This window comes from Cervus canadensis, chromosome 1 (genome assembly GCF_019320065.1).
Source record: "Cervus canadensis isolate Bull #8, Minnesota chromosome 1, ASM1932006v1, whole genome shotgun sequence".
Lineage (NCBI taxonomy): Eukaryota > Metazoa > Chordata > Mammalia > Artiodactyla > Cervidae > Cervus > Cervus canadensis.
This window is the reverse complement of record NC_057386.1, coordinates 117,795,117-117,815,870: the sequence shown is the minus strand read 5'-3', so window position 1 is coordinate 117,815,870 and position 20,754 is coordinate 117,795,117. Positions and strand designations below refer to the sequence as shown.

The 20,754-nt window shown below is 38.5% G+C and overlaps 1 protein-coding gene across 1 annotated transcript in view; it reads left to right on the top strand.

Moving 5' to 3' along the window:
• The window catches only part of TMEM116 (transmembrane protein 116), a 40,242-nt gene extending 34,973 nt beyond the window's left edge, over nt 1-5,269 (top strand). The window contains exon 11 of the mRNA XM_043439368.1: nt 2,826-5,269. Coding sequence (XP_043295303.1) covers nt 2,826-2,885 — 60 coding nt within the window. The 3' untranslated portion in view covers nt 2,886-5,269. The remainder of the gene's footprint in view (nt 1-2,825) is intronic.
• Nucleotides 5,270-20,754: the final 15,485 nt, after the last annotated feature.

Here is a 20,754-nt window from a genome sequence, read left to right as displayed (position 1 = left end):
CGAAGAACTGATTCATTAGAAAAGACCATGATGCTGGGAAAGATTGAAGGCAGGAGGAGAAGAGGACAACAGAGGATGAGATGGTTGGATGGCATCACTGACTCAATGGACATGAGTTTGAGCAAGCTCCAGGAGTTGGTGATGGACAGCAAAGCCTGGTGTGCTGCAGTCCATGGGGTCACAAAGAGTCAGACACGGCTAAGCAACTGAACTGAACTGAAGACAGTATACTCTGAAAAGTAAGTACCAGAGATCTTTCCAAAGGAATTCTCAACAGAAATGTTGTTCAGTTGCTAAGTCATGTCTGACTTTTTGCAATCCCATGAACTGCAGCATGCCAGGCTTCCCTGTCCTTTACTATCTCCGAGAGTTTGCTCAAACTCATGTCCATTGAGTTGGTGATGCCATCCAACCAATAGAAATGTTAGGGAACTCAATAACAGCTCTTTAGGTTTTAGGCCATGAGCTTCAGCCTTTCTAAGGATGGTAACCTGACCTCATTCTATCAAGATATATTGAGGCCTCTCAGGGTGTGTAGCACAGATTTTTGGGTAGCACAGAATGAGAAGGACACCTCACCTAGAGAGCTGCCTTCACTTCTTTTAATTTAAAAACTAGTAAGAATTCAGTGTATAGAAAGACAGATGGAAACAAGAATTCTCCTTTCGATAGGCCTTGAGGGATACCTGAAGTAAGGAGCCCATTTCTTAAAAAGTCCTTCATAAGACTTTATTTCCAAAAAGAAGATAATTATCGAATGTCTGTCAGGTTTGTTTATCTTCTCTGATAAATTTTTTGCATTGACACTGGTCTTGGATATTCTATAGATGTAGCAAGCAAAAAGATAGTAGGAATGAAAAATAATATAAGGTTAGGAAAGATTAGGATTATAAGCTCTTCATTATACTGAGAGTAGGAGGGCCACTATTCAAACTACCTCTCTTGCCCTTGAATTCATATGTAGGAGGGGCATAGACATAGATACAGTGGCAGTTCTTAAAATTTCTGCGAACACCCCTCCCGTGACTCTGATACTTGTCTAGGTTGCAGTCCTAGTGGGATACAGTGATATCTATGCAGCTTTGATTAATACAGATCTTTCTTGGACCACATGTTATATCATCCTTCACCTTCCGCTCATTAGCCCTGTCTGTGGCTTCAAAAATCTCTGTATTGCACCACCACATGTCCTGCATGGGGAAATGGGTAAGCGTTTGAGGTTTTTCTCAATGCATGAGAGTCTTTGGAAATTTTCACATAGGCACCTCCCACATTTTACATCTTTGGCGTTGCACTGGCTGAAGACTTCACTGCCACAGTTCCAAAACCTGTCTCCCTTGGTATTCATTCACATTAGCAACTTTCCTGGGCAACCTTTGTACCCCTTTCAAAGATTTTAACACAGAGATTCTCTAGGCTTCAACCCTGGCCTTGCCAACAATAACCTTGTTCCTTGCAAAGGGTGCCATTTTGCTTGTAGATATCTGTGTGGCACCACTTGGGGTGCCATTACAGTATTCTGGGAGGTCATGCTCATCCACACTGAGGTGGCAGGGTGGTGTTGTCTTTAGAGAGTTGTGGTTTTTGCAGCAAGATCCAAATGCAAAATCTGAACCCTTCTTCAGCTGGCATGAGGGCAGACAACAGTGATTCTTTTGAAGAACACTGCCATGGTCACATTCTTCTCCCTTATCTACTGTCTTTTCCCCATAGTATGGCTTTCAAAAGAAGCTTTGGGCCTCAGATTTATTAAATAGGCAGCCCTTTCTGTGCAACAACTTGCGGAAATAGGGAAGCTGCAGTAGCTGAAGCTCATATCTACAGTAATAAATTCATGGGCTGTATAGAGATTCTGGCCATGGAATTTGCAGACCACATGGTCATGCTTCATTCCCAAGTGATGGCCAACCTCATGAGCTATGAAAGATGTGAAGTTTGGTGTATCTTTTTGAAAGAAAGATTCATCAAGGTTGCATTCTTGACAGTGCAGATACCACAGAAATAAATGCATGGCCCTGGTAATTCCCAAAACTTTAGCCAGTAGTCATATGAGCAGCATCATGTTCACTTCTCCCAAGAGATGCCAGTTTCTCTAGTGGTTAAAACTTTTAAGTGTTTCCTACAAATTTAGGAAGATTTGCACAATGGTTTTTTTTCTGTCCATATCTCTGACTTAGAAAGTACCACTTTCATGTTATATCCTGGTGTACCTGTTGACCAGTGGAGAAGGAAATGGCAACCCAATCCAGTATTCTTGCCTGGAGAATCCCATGGACAGAGGAGCCTGGCAGGCTTTTAGTCCATGGGGTCTCAAGAGTCAGATACGACTTAGTGACTAAACCACCACCACCACCTATTGACCAGAGCATGGAATCTGTTAACATCTTTGGGATCTTGGTAACTTACTATTCCCGCATTTGGAATCACGGTCAACCACAGTCAACTTGAACATACTTGGGAAGTGGCCACATATAAGGCATAGGAACTGAGGAAGTCCTGTTCTGCTCTGAAATTGTGAAATGCTTAAGAGTTCCTCTTGTTTTTCTTCACGGATTACACAAGACTAACCTGAGTTTAAAGATATGCCATAAACCATATGCTGAGGAAGACAGTGCCATATAAGGTCAGGATTCCCTTTTGACCTGAGTAAGGGCTGATTATCACAAAAGAATCCAGGTCATCCTCTGAATACTCAGTCATCCTGAATAAAAGCAAGACTAGTTTCCCATTTTGACATATATGAAGAGGGAACTTGTGTAAAACAGAAACAAGTAATCCTTTTGCTTCAAACTGATAATAATATGTCATTTCCCTTGTTTGGGCAGGACTTCGTACACTTTTTCTGCTGCTGCTGCTTCTTCTCTGAATATCTTCTTCTCCTCTGATCCTGATGATTCCTAGGAAAGACTTTTATAACAAAGAGATTCCCACTACAGTGCATCCCTGGAAGAACAGTCAGAATTACCAGTCAAGTGACACTAGGCTTAATACGGGAAGGGCCCATTCTCAAATGCCCTGAATGGGATTCCTAAAAGAGAAATCACTCCAAAACTTAACCCATTATCACCTGATTTCGTAGAAGAAAGGATAGGAGGCAGGCAAAGTAACAAACTGAGGTCATCATTATCATGGCCCGGGTGAAACAGCAAATTGATTGTGAGTTGATTTCCCTGGGACACAATTATTTGTCAGTGACAACAGTTGTTTGGACAAAGATTAAAACTATGCTGCCTGCAAGAATAGCTGCTCCACCCTCAGAGTGCTACATGATGACACCTACCTTTTGTCTATGTCACTTCCTATTCCTCTTGAGCTCTCGCTCTTTAGGGGTGTCCTCACTTTGTAACCACCCTCAAAAAACAGCAGTTGTAGTACTCTTTAGCCGAGTTCCTGCTGTCTTCATAGAAGGGCATATCAAGGAGAGGAAACTTAGACGTCCAGCCACTACAGTGGTAACAGATCAGGCCCTAAGAAAAGAAAAATATATAACCTCTTCCCTCAGTCCTAGTTTCTGTGGAACAGCCTTCTCCTCTTGTCATCTAGTACGCTTTTGAATTATTGACACTGTAAAGTTTCCAGAGCAGGGGTTTGTGGATTTCTGAGTAAACCACTGGCCTCTGCTGTTTAATGCTGTTTACACCATTCTCTACTCTCTATTTTATAGCCCATTTCAAACCTCCAGTCCTTTTCCTTTTTTTACATTATTCACAATATGTTTGTTTATTTGGTCAATCCTAGAATACATGTGGAGTATTTTTAGAGTAACTAACCCAGGCCTCTGTGAAAAGGAAGTCTATCAACTGGAGAACAGAGTTTATGTTCAGTTCCTTTATCTTTAGCCTTACATATGAGGTCAAAATAATGTTTCCCAGAATTATTTAGATTGGTACTGTTTTATCCACACCTATTCAGTGTGGTCATGTTATTCATTTCTATTATAGTTAAGGCCATATGTTACTATTTGTATTTCATTCTGATTTGCTCCCATATTTTGGATGATGCTTATTATTTAGGGGGAGTATGTGAAATGTTACCATGATTCTAAAAGTCAGTGTGTGCTACGTTGCTTCAGTTGTGTCTGACTCTTTGTGACACTATGGACTATAGCCTGCCAGGTTCCTTTGTCCATGGGATTCTTCAGGCAAAAACACTGGAGTGTGTTGCAATGCTCTCCTCCAAGGGATCTTCCCAACCCAGGAATCGAACCCACGTCTCTTAGATTTCATGCATTGGCAAGTGAGTTCTTTACCACTAGTGCCACCTACTATACCAAAAAAGTGTACATCTCCTTGAGTCTTTAATCTGTTCCCATGTCCTCATTCTTTCGACTCAGTTTTCAATCATCAGTCTCAATAGCACTTGGTTTATTTTTCCTGTGTTTCTTTCTGCACAAATAAGCAGATACATGTGTATTTCCTTATATTCTCCTTTTTCATATGTAAACGTAGCGTAACATTTTCTACTTTCCTTTCTAAACTTAAAGATATAGCTTGTAAATCACTCATATCAGTTTATAAAAAATCTTCCTCATTCTCTTTTTTATAATTGCGTAGTATTTAGATTATGAATGTACCATAATTTATTCAGTCACTCTCCTATATGTGGGCTTTTAGGTTGTTTATTTTGAAATTATACACTATCATCAGCAAATAATGTTGCACATATTTTTTTTGTGGAAGAATACTCCTAGAAATGAGAAGATAGTGCTCATACTAATTACATTTGTAGCTTGTCTGATATTCCCAAATATATGAAGGGAACTTCAGAAGCTTTTTGCCACTTTTAATTCCCACTAGCAATGTATTAGAATGCCTGTTTCTCCAAAATCTAAGCAACAGAATATATCGCAATATATCAGTTCACCAAACTGATAGAGTTTAAGATGTCAGTATTGTTTAACTTTTACTTTTTCTAATTTTGAGTGAATTTAAATGTCTAATATGTTTAAAAGCCATTTTTTTATCTTTTAATAATTGTTATTATTTTTTTCCTATCAAGCTCTTGGTATTTTTTTCTCCTCAGTTTTCTCCCTGTAGCTTTATTGAAGTATAATTCACAAATAAAATTTTATATATTTGAAGTGTACAACATGATTTGATGTATGTATAATTGTGAAACATTTATTGTGAATATAAATTTTATAAAAGATAATGAATAGTTTAAATAATTTGGGGAATGAATCATGTGGGAGGAACCACTCTACTGAGTTTCAAGACTGTGTGGTATTGGTGATGGGATAGACACATAGATCAATGGAACAGAATAAAGAATTCAGAAATAGAGAACCCATGTGTATGGTCATCTGATTTTTGACAAAAGGGGAAAAGCAATTCTGTGGAGGGAGAATAGTCTTTTCAACAAATTTTGCTGGAAAATTGGACATACGTGGACAAAAAAGAGGAACTTTAACCTAAACCTAAAACTTCATACAAAAATCATGTCAAAATGGATCATAGATATAAATGTAAAATATAAAACTTTTTAGAAGAAAACATAGTGTATATTTTGGATCTAAGACTTGCTGAAGAATTCTTAAACATGGCACCAAAAGCATGCATAAAATCTTAAAATCCATAAATTGGACCTAATCAAAGTAAAAGCTTTTGTCAAGAACCTTAAGTTGAGACAGAGTCACGATGGCAGAGTAGAAGGATGTGAGCTCACCACTTCTTATGAAAACACCAAATCACAACTAACTACTGAACAACCACCAACAAAAATTGCTGGAACCTACCAAAAATGATCCCTTACATCCAAAGACAAAGAGGCCACAAATGAGATGGTGAAGGTGAAGTGAAGTGAAGTTGCTCAGCCTTGTCTGACTCTTTGCGACCCCACAGACTGTGGCCTACCAGGCTTCTCCGTCCATGGGATTTTCCAGGCAGTGAGATGGTAGGAGGAGTGCAATCATGATAAAATCAAATCCCATACCCACCAGGTGGGCAGCTCACGAGCTAGAAAATATATTATACCACAGAAATTCTCCCACAGGAATGAAAATGTTGAGCCCCATGTGAGGCTTCCCTGACTGGATGTCTGGCAACAGGAGGAGGAAGCCCCAGAAAATCTGGCTTTGAAGGCCAGTGAAGCTTGATTACAGGAATTCCACAGGATTGGGGGAAACAAAAACTCCACTCTTGGAGGGCACATACAAGGTCTTATGTGCACCAGGACCCAAGGAATAAAGCAGGGACCTCAAAAGAAAGTGTTGCTGAAGTTCCAGTACGTTGGCCACCTGATGAAAAGAGCCAATGCACTGGAACTTCCCACAGCAACTTCCCACTGTTGCTGAGAAAGATTGAGGGCAGTAGAAGAGGGTGACAGAGGTTGAGATGGTTAGTTAGCATCACCGACTCAGTGGACATGCATTTGAACACACTCCAGGTGGTAGTGGAGGACAGAGGAGCCGGGTGTGCTATAGTTTGTGCGGTTGTAAAGGGTAGAGCATGACTTAGCAGCTGAACAAAACAACATAAAAGACTGGGCTAGGTTTACCTGCTACTAAAGGAGGATCTCCTGCGGAGACAGAGTGGGGGGTGGCTGTGACTCACGTCCTGTTGCTCCCTGGGGAGAGAAAAAGGTGGGAAAGGCCCTGAGAGTCTCTGGCCAGAGTTATTGGTGGAGATCTTGTCCTGTATTTGGCCAGTCTGTGAAGACTGAGAGAGGTTACCTGGTTTATCTGAAACACAGACACCAACAGAGAAAGTTAAAGAAATGGAAGAATCAGGCAAACATGTTCCACATAAAGGAACAAGATCTCCAGAAACTGACCCTAATGAAATGGAGGTATATTATTTACCTGATAGAGAATCCAAAATAACTTATGAAAATGCTCACTAGAGTCAAAGAGAACAGCACATGAACAAAGTGAGAATTTCAACAGGGAGGTGGAAGATACTAAAAAGTCACTAGTTATTTTAAAACTTTAATGGGAATACAAAGATACTACATTGTTATTGTTGTTCAGTCAGAAAGTCATGACTCTTTGTGACCCCAGGGGCTCGCTAAGTAACTAACTAACCCCATGGACTCCATAACTAAGTCATGAAACTTAAGAACACAATAATTAAACTGAAAAAACAAAAGTCAATAGAAGTGTTCAACATTAGACTAGGTCAAGCAGAAGAAAGGATCAGTGAACTCAAAGACAGCACTGGAAGTAATTCAGGCAGAGAAGGAAAAAGGAAGAATGAAAAACAGTGAAGAAAACTTAAGGATTTTATGCAGTATCATCAAGCAAACCAGTATACACATTTTAGGAGTTCTAATTGGAACAGAGAAAATAAGACCAAACAGCTTGTTAAAACATTTGAAAATTTCCCAAATGTAGAGAAGCAAATGGCCATACATATCCACAAACCCTAGAGATCACCAAGCAAGATGAATCTGAAGATAATTCACACAGAGACGCATATAAACAAATTGTCTAAAGTCAAAGAGTGAACTTTGAAAGAGGCTATAGAAAATTGACTACTCACAATTTTTCTTTGTAAAGAAATGTCCAAAAATTCTCATTTTTCCAGCAAAAACCTTAGAGGCCAGAATGGTATTAAAAAGATATTAGCGTTCCCTTGTTCACTGTGACCAAGATTCACAACAAGATAATGTTTTTTTTTTTACCGATACAGAAATGTGATATATATCATACTATTGAGCCTTAAAAAATAAAGATATCCTGCAACATGTGACAACATGGATGAAACTTGAGGATGTTATGCTGAGTCAAATAGACCAGTCATAGAAATACAAATACCTCATCATTCTGTTTACATGAGGTATCTAAATTAGTCAAATTTATAGAATCTGAGAGTTGAATGGTGATTGCCATAGAGTAGGGATATGGTGAAATGACGCTTTACCCACGAATGATATAAAGTTTCAGCTCTGCAAGATTAATAAATTCTACAGATCTGCTCTACAGCATTGTACCTAGAGTCAACAATACTGTATTACACACTTAACATTTTGTTAAGAATTGTTGTATTCTTGCCACAATAAGAAATGAGTAAATTAGAAATGTATAATATGGGTACATAAGATTTTAAGTTATATAAGACTATTTGTGCAACTCCTTCATTATTAAATTTTAAAGTCTAAAGGAAAATATGAAAAATTCTTTGTGGAGGTAATATCATCTTAATTCCCTAACTAGATAGGGCTGGCATTTTTGAAAAGTCAGACATAAACTTCACTTTTTCTGGATGTAGATTAAAACAATTTTAAGAGATGTTAGAAATAAAATCTTGTACAATATTCAAGGCAAACACCATGCCAAAAAAAGTTTATGCCAGAAACATGAGTTTAGCATTAAGAAATATATTCTCATAATTCATCACATCACAAACTAAAAGAGAAATAAAATGAACATATGAGTACATGCCTAAAAGTTGTTAAAAGTCACTAGCTATTCATATTTTAAAACTTTAATGGGAATACAAAAATACTACGTTGTTATTGTTGTCCAGTCGCTAAGTCGTGTCAGACTCTTTGCAATCCCTTGGAGTGCAGCCATGGGCTTCCCTGTCCTTCACTATCTCCTGGAGTTTTCCCAAACTCATGTCCATTGTGTCGGCAATGCTATCTAATAATTTCATCCTCTGTTGCCCTCTTCTGCCATCAGTCTTTCCCAGCATCAGGGTCTTTTCTAATGAGTCAGTTCTTCACATCAGGTGGCCAAAGTATTGGAGCTTCAGCTTCAACATCAATCCTTCCAAAGAATATTCAGGGTTGTTTTCCTTTAGGTTTGACTGGTTTGATCTCCTTGCAGTCCAAGGAACTCTTAAGATTCTTTTCTAGCACCACAATTCAAAAGCATTAATTCTTCAGCTCTCAGCCTTCTTTATGGTCCAACTCTCACATCCATACATGACTACTGGAAAAACCATGGCTTTGACTATATGGACCTTTGTCAGCAAAGTGATGTCTCTGCTTTTTAATACGTTGTCTAGGTTTGTCATAGCTTTCCTTCCAAGGAGAAAGCATCTTTGAATATCATGGCTGCAGTCACCATCTGCAGTGATTTTGGAGCCCAAGAAAATAAAATCTGTCGCTGTTTCCCCCATTTCCCCTTCTGTTTGTCATGGAGTGATGGGACTGGTGCCATGATCTTCATTTTATGAATGTTAGGTTTTAAGCCAGCTCTTTCACTCTCCTCTTTCATCTTCATCAAGAAGCTCTTTAGTTCCTCTTCACTTTCTGCCATTAGAGTGGTATCATCTGTATATCTGAGGTTGTTTCTCCTGGCAATCTTTCTTCCATCTTGTGATTCATCCAGTGTGACATTTCACACAATGTACTCTACATATAAATTAAATAAGCAGGATGACAATATACGGCCTCATCTTACTCCTTTCCCAATTTTGAACTGGTTCGTTTTTCCATGGTCAGTTCTAACTTGTTTCTTGACCTGCATGTGGGTTTCTCAGGAGATAGGTAAGGTATTCTGGTATTCCCATCTCTTTTAAGAATTTTCCACAGTTTGTTTTGATTCACACGGTCAACGAAGCAGAAGTAATATGTTTCTCTGGAATTCCTTTTATGATCCAACAAATGTTGGCAACTTGATCTCTGGTTCTGCTGCCTTTTCTAAACCCAGCTTGTACATCTGGAAGTTCTCTGTTCATGTACTGCTGAAGCATAACTTAAAGGATTTTGAGCATTACCTTGTTAGTATGTGAAATGAGTGCAATTGCACAGTAGTTTGAGCATTTTTTTGGCATTGCCCTTTTTGCAATTGGAATGAAAAGACCTTTTCCAGTCCTATGAGTTTTCCAAATTTGATGATATATTGGGTGCAGCAATTTAACAGCATCATCTTTTAGGATTTTAAATAGCTCAGCTTGAATTCCACCACTTCCTCTGGCTTTGTCTGTAGTAATGCTTCCTGTTTGTAGTAATGCTTCCACTTGACTTCACACTCCAGGATGTCTGACTCCATGTGAGTGACCACACCATCATGGTTATCTGGGTCATTAAGACCCTTTTTGTATAGTTCTATGTATTCTTGCCACCTCTTCTTAATCCTTTCTGCTTCTATTATCCTTACTATTTGTACCCTTTACTGTGCCTGTTCTTGCATGAAATGTTCCCTAGATCTCTCCAATTTTCTTGATGAGATTGCTAGTCTTTCCCATTCTCTTTATGTTCCTCTGTTTCTTTGCATTGTTCACTTACGAAGGCTTTCTTATCTCTCCTTGCTGTTGTCTGGAATTCTGTATTCAGTTGGGTTTATATTTCCCTTTCTCCTTTGTTTTTTGCTTCTCTTCTTTTCTCAGGTATTTTTAAAATTTCCTCAGACAACAAATTTGCCTTCTTTCATTTCTTTTTCTTTGGGATAGTTGTGGTCACTGCCTCCTATACAATGTTATGCACCTCTGTCCATACTTCTTTAGGCACTCTATCTACCAGATCTGACCCCTTCAATCTGTTTGTCACCTTTACTGTATTATATAATCATAATGAATTTGATTTAGGTTTTACTGGAATGGCCTAGTGGCTTTCCCTATTTTCTTCAATTTAAACCTGAATTTTGCAATAAGGAGCTCACGATAGGAGCCATGGTCAGCTCCAGGTCTTGTTTTTGCTGATGTGTAGAGCTTCTCCATCTTTGACTGCAGAGAACATAATTAATCTTAATTCAGTATTAACCATCTGATGATGCCCATGTGTAGAGTCGTCTCTTGTGTTGTTGGAAGAGGATGTTTGCTACAACCAGCATGTTCTTTGGACAAAACTCTGTTAGCTTTTGCCTGCTTCATTTTGTACTCCAAGGCCAAACTTGCATGTTACTCCAGGCAAGTTACTTCCTACTTTTCATCCCAGTCCCCTATGATGAAAAGAACATCTTTTTGGGGTGTTAGTTCTAGAAGGTCTTGTAGATATTTGTAGAACCGTTCAACTTCATCTTCTTCAGCATTAGTGGTGGGGCACAGATGGGGATTATTGTGATGCTGAATGGTTTGCCTTGGAAACAAACCAAGATCATTCTATTGTCTTTGAAATTGCACCCAAGTACTGTATTTTGAACTCTTCTGTTGACCATGAGGGCTACTCTTATTTCTTCTAAGGGCTTCTTGCCCACCATAGTAGATATAATGGTCATCTGTATTAAATTTGCTTGTTCCCAACCATTTTAGTTCACTGATTCCTAGATGTTGACATTCACTCTTGCCATCATCTCCTACATGACCATGTCCAATTTGCCCTGGCTCATGGACCTAACATTCCAGTTTCCTATGCAGTATTGTTCTTTAGAGCACTGGACTTCACTTTCACCTGCAGACATCCATAACTGAGCATTGTTTCTGCTTTGGCCCAACCTTTTCATTCTTTCTGTAGCTATTTCTCCACTCTTCCCTTGTAGCATATTGGACACCTTCTGATCTGGGGGGCACATCTTCCAGTGTCCTGTCTTTTTGCCTTTTCATTCTGTTCATGGAGTTCTTGAGGCAAGAATACTGGAGTGGTTTGCCATTCCCTCCTCCAGTAGACCACGTTTTGTTAGAACTCTCCACTGTGATCAGTCCGTCTTGGTTGGCCCTGCATGGCATGGCTCATAGCTTCGTTGAGTTACACAAACCCCTTCACCACAACAAGGCTGTGATCCATGAAGAGGAAGATACGCATAACCAGGTAAGGACCATATACCAAAATGTAATGCCAAGCAGCATATTAATTAGTGAAACAGTGAATGTATTTCCACTTAAAATCTCTTTGGTTTTTTTGTCCTAGACAATTTGAATTCTACTTTCAGTGGATTCTCCCCAGCATGTGGTTTTGTCCTTTACTTTTTAAAGTCATAGGTCCCAGACTCCTCTGGTCCCTTCACCCCTTAAAATCAACCCCTTGCATTCTCCCCAAAATTGAAATGTCAAAAACTTCAGTTTCAGGTACTTCTTTTCAGATTGGCTCACTATAGTTTCCAGTGGGTATCTGTTGGATATTTGGGTTTTTCCTGGTTTCAGGTGCAGAAGATGTCCTATCACTTCTCTCTACTTTCTCTGTGGCAGTTACTAATATCACTTGGATTTTGAAGCTATTAAACCATATATTGGGGTTTGTAAGATGACTTATCATCATTTTTTGGTGTTTGTAGGATTTAGTTTTTTACCATCATAGTGCTTTATCTGTTTTTATGCTGTGAGTTGAGATTTTTTTTTTTAATTGCACTACTGTTGCCACCCTCTGCAAATCTTCCTTCCTTATAATTAAATATGTTTCCTAGCCTTTAAGAAATTGAATGCTACATCTTGTGATAAATCAACTTTTTCCATGCACTGTGATATGGAGCCTTACTGAAAGGTTTTTTTTTTTAACTTAGAAAACCCAAATTCAGGCCTCAGTTTGGTTATTTGCGGATTTTGATATTTTTGTCATTTAATCTCTTTGAGCATCAGCTTCTTGTTTATAAAGTGGAAATAATATCTATATGAGCTTTACTAATGATTCAATAGCATTTGTAAAAATGCTTTGTAAAATAAAAAGTGCTACACAGATAAAGATACTATTATTAACTTCCCTCACATAGTCTCTTTTGACAAAACTTTTCTAGGATTTCCTTTTTTTTTTTTTTTAAGGCTTTATTGAATTTGTTACAACATTGCTTCTGTTTTATATTTTAGTTTTTCGGCCCCAAGATATGTGGGATCTTAGTTCCCCAACCAGGGATCAAACCTGTACCCCCTGCATTGGCAGGCAAATTCTTACCACTGGACTGCCTGGGGAAGGCCCTAGAATTTCCTTTTTCCCATGCATTTTTCCAAAGTTTTATTTATTTGCTTATTTTTTTGAGGTACAGTTGATTTACAATGTGTTAGTTTCTAGTATACACCAAAGTGATTCAGTTATACATGTATGTACATATTCTTTTTCATATTCTTTCCCATTATGGTTTTTTTTTTTTTTTAGTGGAACTTTTTTTAAACTTTTCTTTTTTTTTTTTTTCCATTTAGCCATTATGATTTATTATGGGATATTAAATGTAGTTTCCTGTGCTATACATTAGGACCTTATGTTTGTGTATGGTAGTTTGTATCTGCTAATCTCAAACTTCTAATTTATCCCTCTCCTTCTCTCTTTTCCGTTTGGTAACTATAAGTTTGTTTTATATGTGTGTGAGTCTGAAAACAGTTTTGTAAATAGTTCATTTTGTGTCATATTTTAGATTCCATATATAAATGATATCATATGGTATCATATGTTTTTCTTTCACTCAGTGTGACAACCTCTAGGCCCATCCTAGTTGCTGCAAATGACATTATTTTTATGGCTGAATAGTATTCCATTGTGTGTGTGTGTGTATATATAGTGTGTGTGTGTGTGTGTGTATGTGTATAAAATATCTTCTTTATCCATTCGTCTATCAATGGACACAGGTTGCTTCCATGTCTTGGCTATTATAAATAATGCTGCTGTGAACAGTGAAGTGCATGTATCTTTTTAAGTTAGAATTTTGTCTGGATATATGCCCAGGAGTGGGATTTCTAGATCATATGGAAACTCTATTTTTAGTTTTTTAAGGAGCCTTCATGCTGTTTTCCATTGTGACTGTGCCAATTTACATTCCCACCAACATTGTGAGAGGGTTAGCTTTTCTCCACACCCTCTCCAGCATTTATTATTTTTAGACTTTTTAATGATGGCCATTCTGACTGATATGAAGTGGTACCTTGTTGTAGTTTTGATTTTCCTTTGTCTGCTTATCAGTGATGTTGAGCATCTTGCCATGTGCCTGTTGGTCATCTGTGTGTCTTCTTTGGAGAAACATCTATTTAGTATTTCTGCCCATTTCTTGATTGGGTTGTTTGGTTTTTTGTTATTGAATTATATGAGCTATTTATGTATGTTGGAAATTAAGCCCTTGTCAGTTTCATCACTAAAGAATATTATCTCCCAGTTCATTGGTTGTATTTTTAATTTTGTGCATGGTTTCCTTTGCTGTTCAAAAGCTTTTAAGTTTGATTAGGTCCGATTTGTTTATTTTTGCTTTTATTTCTATTGCCTTGGGAGACTGACCTAAGTGTGGCTATGATTTAGTCAGAGAATGTTTTGCCTATGTTCTCTTCTAGGAGTTTTATGGTGTCAAGTGTGATATTTAAGTCTTTAAGCCATTTTGAGTTTACTTTTGGTTGTAGTGTCATGGTTGGTTCTAACTTCATTGATTAATATGTACTGTTCAGCTTTCCCAACAGCACTTGCTGAAGAGACTGTCTTTTCAAGACACATATTTAAACTGCAGCCTGATTGACATTACAAGTTTTGAGTGAGACTACCTGTAATTGTTTCAAAGTATCCTATAATGCCTGACATAATCATTTAGCATTAACATTTTGGTATATATTGGAAGTCCTCTTAACTTTTACTTACCTGTTTATTTCATTAACTGATGTTCTCCACACTTTCTGTAAAACACAGTGATAATCACAACTCACTGGACATTTAGCATTAGTAGGCTGTACTTTAATACCTACTTTCCTTATGTATCTGTTTCCACCAAGTACAAGGTTATGTTTATTTCCAAACGTTTTTGTGCCAGTTGTACTTATGACTACAGTACGTGTGACTATAGTACTTAGTATTGTACCTAATTACCCACTCTCTGCCTCAGCTCCTTCCACCTCAGCTTTTCCTGTGAATTTGTCTATTCTAAGCATTTAATATAGATGGAATCATACAATTTGTGTCCTTTTCTGACTGCCTTTTTCACTTAGCATGATATTTTCAAGATTCATCAATATGTTAAGTTCAGTTCAGTTACTCAGTCATGTTGCTGACTCTTTGTGACCCCATGGACTGCAGGATGCCAGGCCTCCCTGTCCATCACCAACTCCCGGAGCTTACTCAAACTCATGTCCATCGAGTTGGTGATACCATCCAACCATCTCCTCCTCTGTCGTCCCCTTCTCCTCCCGCCTTCAGTCTTTCCCAGCATCAGGATCTTTTCAAATGAGTCGGTTCTTCACATCAGGTGGCCAAAGTATTGGAGTTTCAGCTTCAGCATCAGTCCTTCCAATGAGTATTCAGGACTGATTTCCTTTAGGATGGACTGGTTGGATTTCCTTGCTGTCCAAGGGACTCTCAAGAGTCTTCTCCAACACCACAGTTCAAAAGCATCAATTCTTTGGCGCTCAGCTTTCTGTATAGTCCAACTCTCACATCCATACATGAGTACTGGAAAAACCATAGCCTTGACTAGATGGACCTTTGTTGGCAACGTAATGTCTCTGCTTTTCAATATGCTATCTAGGTTGGTCATAACTTTTCTTCCAAGGAGCAAGCATCTTTTAATTTCATGGCTGCAGTCACTATCTGCAGTGATTTTGGAGCCCAAAAAAATAAAGTCTGTCACTGTTTCCATTGTTTCCCCATCTGTTTGCCATGAAGTGATGGGACCAGATGCCATGATCTTAGTTTTTGAATATTGAGTTTTAAGCCAACTTTTTCACTCTCCTCTTTCACTTTCATCAAGAGGCTGTTTAGTTCTTCTTTGCTTTCTGCTAGAAGGGTGGTGTCATGTGCATATCTGAGGTTATTGATATTTCTCCTGGCAATCTTGATTCCAGCTTGTGCTTCATCCAGCCCAGCGTTTCTCATGATGTACTCTGCATATAAGTTAAATAAGCAGGGTGGCAATATACACCCTTGATATACTCCTTTCCCGATTTGGAACCAATCTATTGTTCCATGTCCAGTTCTAACTGTTGCTTCTTGACCTGCATACAGATTTTTCTGGAGGCAGGTCAGGTGGTCTAGTATTCCTGTCTCTTTAAGAATTTTCCATAGTTTGTTGTGATCCACATGGTCAAAGGCTTTGGCATAGTCAATAAAGCAGAAGTAGATGTTTTTCTGGAACTCTTGCTTTTTCGATGATCCAGCAGATGTTGGCAATTTGATCTCTGATTCCTCTGCCTTTTCTAAATCCACCTTGAACATCTGGAAGTTCACGGTTCACCTACTGTTGAAGCCTGGCTTGGAGAGATTTGAGCATTGTTTTGCTAGTGTGTGAGATGAGTGCAGTTGTGCGGTAGTTTGAGCATTCTTTGGGATTGCCTTTCTTTGGGACTGGAATGAAAACTGACCTTTTCCAGTCCTGTGGCCACTGCTGAGTTTTCCAGATTTGCTGACATATTAAGTGCAGCACTTTCACAGCATCATCTTTTAGGATTTGAAATAGCTCAACTGGAATTCCATCACCTCCACTACCTTTGTTTGTAGTGATGCTTTCTAAGGCCCACTTGACTTCGCATTCCAGAATGTCTGACTCTAGGTGAGTGATCACACCATCGTGATTATCTGGGTCATGAAGATCTTTTTTGTATAGTTCTTCTGTGTATTCTTGCCACCTCTTCTTCTGTTCTGTTAGGTCCATACCATTTCTGTCCTTTATTGTGCCCATCTTTGCATGAAATGTTCCCTTGGTATCTGTAATTTTCTTGAAGAGATCTCTAGTCTTTCCCATTCTATTGTTTTCCTCGATCACTGAGGATGGCTTTCTTATCTCTCCTTGCTGTTTATGGGGGGAGGGTTATGAACTACTCATCTACTCATTCCAGAATAATTGTCTGCAGCCATGACATATATTATGGGGGTGTAATAAACAAGGTTAACTATTTTGACAGCTTTATGTACAGCAGAAGGTTGAAAAATTATTTTAAAGCTGTTCAGCATTTTCATTGGTGGAGGAAGATCGCTTTTTCTTTTTTTTTTTTAAAGAAAACATTATAGTGAGATTTTGGTTCACCCACCCAAAATGACAAAGCTCTACTCAAGAATGAAATTTGAGCCCATAGCTAACATTATGCTCAGTGGTAAAAAGCTGAAAGCTTTTCCTCTAATATCAGGGCCAGCAAAAGGATGCCATACTTTCACCACTTTTATTCAACATAGTATTAGAAATTATAGGCAGAGTGGTTAGGCAAGAAAAAGAAGTGAAAGGCAGTGAAGTCAGAAAGTAAGAAGTAAACTTGTCACTACTTGCAGATGACTTATTACATATAAAAGAGCCTTAAAGACTCCACCAAAATAGTGTTAGAACTAAAAATGAATTCAGTAAAGTTGTGGGATACAAAATCAATATACAAAAATTTGTTGTGTTTCTATAGGTCAATAAACTGTCATAGAAAGAAATTAAGAAAAATAATCCCATTTACAGTTGCATCAGAAGGAATTAAAATACTTGGAATGCAGTTAACCAAGGAGGTGAAAGACCTGTACCCTGAAAACTATAAGACATTAATGAAGGAAATTGAAGAAAATACAAATAATGGAAAAATATTAACCCTTTATTAAATGTATTTATGAGTTGGAAGAATTAATATTGTTAAAAGTCTATATATTACTACTCAAAGAAATGTGTAGATTCAGTGCAGTCATTATCAAAATTCCAATAACATTTACCACAGAAGTAGAATGAACAATGCTAAAATATGTATGAAACCTTTAAAGACCCCACATAGCCAAAGCAGTCTTGATAAAAAAGAACAAAGCTGGAAGCATCATGCGCTCAGATTTCAAACTATATTACAAAGTTGTAGTAATCAAAACTATGGTACTGGTGTAAAAATGGATGCATAGATCAATGGAACAGAATAGAATACTCTTACATAGAAAGAAATAGAAATAAACTCACACATATATAATCAATTAATTTACAAGAAAGAAGCCAAGAATATACAGTCAGAAAAGAACAATCCTTTCAGTAAATGGTGTTGGGAAAATGGAACAACCACATGCAAAGGAATGAAACTGCATCATTATCTTATGCCTACACAAAAATTAACTGAAAATGGATTAAAGATGTGAAAATAAAATCTGAAACCATAAAACTCCTAAGAAAAAGCATAGACAGTCAGCTCCTTGACACTGGTTTTTTGGATTTGACACCAAAAGCCAAGGTAACAAAAGCAAAAACAGGTGGAACTACATCAAACTAAAAGGCTTCTTTCTGCATGGCAAAGGAAATCATCAACAAAATGAAAAGACAACCTATCCAAAGGAAGAAAATACTTGTAAATCATGTATTTGATAAGGGATTAATGTCAAGATATGAAAAGAACTTTGTCAACTCAATAGCAAAAAAAAAAAAAAAAGATCCAATTTAAAAATGGACAGAGGATCTGAATAGACATTTTTCCAAAGAAGACATAAAGATGGCCAACAGGTCCGTGAAAAGGTGCTCAACATCACTAATCTCAGAAATGCAAATCAAAACCACAATGAGATATCACTTCACACTTGTTATCAAAATGACAACAAATAAGTTTTGGCGAGGATTTGGGAAAAAAGGAACACTGTTGATGGCTATGCAAACTGGTGCAGCCACTATGGAAAGCATTATGGAGGTTCCTCAAAAAGTTAAAAATAAAAGTACCATATGATCCAGCAATCCACTTCTGGACATTTATCCAAAGGAAATAAAAATGTCAACAAAGAAAGATATCTGCACCACCATGTTCATTGCATCATTATTTACAGTTGCCAAGACATAGAAGAAACTTAGGTGTGATCTATCAGTGGATGAATGAATTAGAAAATGTTATACAGGACTTCTCTGGTGGTCCATTGGTTCATACTCTGCATTCCCTCTGCAATCCAAAGCCTCATCACGGTGGTGAGGAAACAGGTCTATAAAATCATTTCTTTAATCTTTCCTATTCGGCTTCTTCCAAATGGGCGATCTGGGGATTCTCTCATCATAAGGGGGCCACCATTTAGCTGAAACAGAAAAAGGAGCATGCCTTAATGCCACTAGAGTATGCTTAATGAAGCCTGCAAATTTCTCCCTCCCTTCCTTTCCTTTCCCCCTCTCCCTCTCCCTCCTTGTTCCTTTCAAGCTCACTTCAAAAGTTGACGTGAATCTCCAGCAGAGACCCTGAACCAGTCCAACCCAGAGCTTAGGGCCCAGAGATGCACCACAGCAATGATTTGCATCCCCACGTTATACTCACATTGCTCACAAAAGCCAGTAGTTCTGCCTTCTGCTGTGATACACAGTTGTTGAGAAGACTTGACTTTAGCTTCAGACAGACCTGCTCTGACACCTGTCTACCCTTCTCACCTACCATGTGACCTTAGGCAAATTGCTTAACCCCTCAGGTTCTTCATGGGGAGAGTGGGGCCAGTGACAATGGATACCTCAGAGGACTATTGTGGAAATGGTGAGATAAATATGAAAGTGCTTAGAACAGTGCCTGCCACCTGGTCCATGCTCAATCAACTGTAGCTATACTACTTGATGTGGAAACCACAAACCTCTAGTGAGAAGACACCCAACGTTGGTGAACTCCAAGGAGCAGGAACCCTACATCATGAATTTCATATCTATAGTATCTGAAACATTTAAAAGACCAGTTCCCGCCACAGAGGTAAAAGGACAGTGTGTGGGCTAATTTGGAGTTAACCACTCCTTGGAACTCAAACATTCTAATGGGGATTTTTGTGGCCTGAGCAATACATGCAAAAACACAGGTGTCATTTTAAAACACAGTGAACTAAAATGTGAAACAGTGACTACCCAGCCACAAGCCAGGAACACCTGCTGGTGTCTGTTAGATGCTACCACGTGGCACGAGCCTGTTGTTTCTTCCTGTGTCATTGAGTAGATAAACTTTTTCATGTGACTAAGATACTAGTTGTCATCACAACTTCCAAAAAAAAAAGACTCCATTTTCCTGATGCAAGGGGCCCAGGTTCAATCCCTGGTGAGGGAACTAGATCCTGTGTGCTGCACCTAAGACCCAACACAGCTAAATTTTAAAAAATGTTACATACACACACACAAAAAAAATATTAGCCATAAAAAGAGGGAACTCTTGCCGTTTGTGACAACATGGATGGACTTTGAAGACATTATGCTAATAAGTTACATAAGAAAGACAGATACCTTATTGTATCACTTATATACATTTCAAAGACATCACTTTGCTGACAAAGGTCCAACACAGTCAGTGCTATGGTCTCTCCAATAGTCATGTACAGATGTGAAAGTTGGATCATGAAGAAAGCTGAGCGCTGAACAATTGATGCTTTCCAGTTGTGGTGCTGGAGAAGAGTCTTGAGAATCCCTTGGATATCAAGGAGACCAAACCAGTCAATCCTAAAGGAAAACAACCCTGAATATTCATTGGAAGGACTGATGCTGAAGCTTAAGCTCCAATACTTTGGCCACCTGATGCAAGGTGCCAACTCATTGAAAAAGACTCTGATACTGGGAAGGACTGAGGGCAGGAGAAGGGGGTGACAGAGGATGAGATGGTTAGATGGCATTACCGATTCAACAGACATGAACTTGAGCAAACGCCAGGGGATGGTGAGGGACAGGGAGGCCTGGCGTGCTACAGTCCATGGGGTCAGAAAGAGTCGGACGTGATGTAGCAGCTGAACAACAACAACATTTCTAAAAGAAATGAAACAAAAAGTTGAACATACAGAGAACAAATCAATGGTTGCCAGGGGTGGGGTGGGGGGGATTGGTGAAATGGATGAAGGTGATCAAAAGGGGCAAACTTCCAGTTAAAAAATCCTGGGAATATAATATACAGCATGGTAACTATGATTAATACTACTATATTGTGTATTTGAAAGTTGCTCAAGTAGTGGTAGTGGTTTAGTTGCTAAGTCATGTCCGACTCTTGCAACCCCATGGACTTTAGCCCACCAGACTCCTCTGTCCATGGCATTCTCTGGGAAAGAATACTGAAGTGGGTTGTCATTTCCTTCTCCAAAAGTTGCTAAGAGTAGATCTTAAAAGTTGTCAAC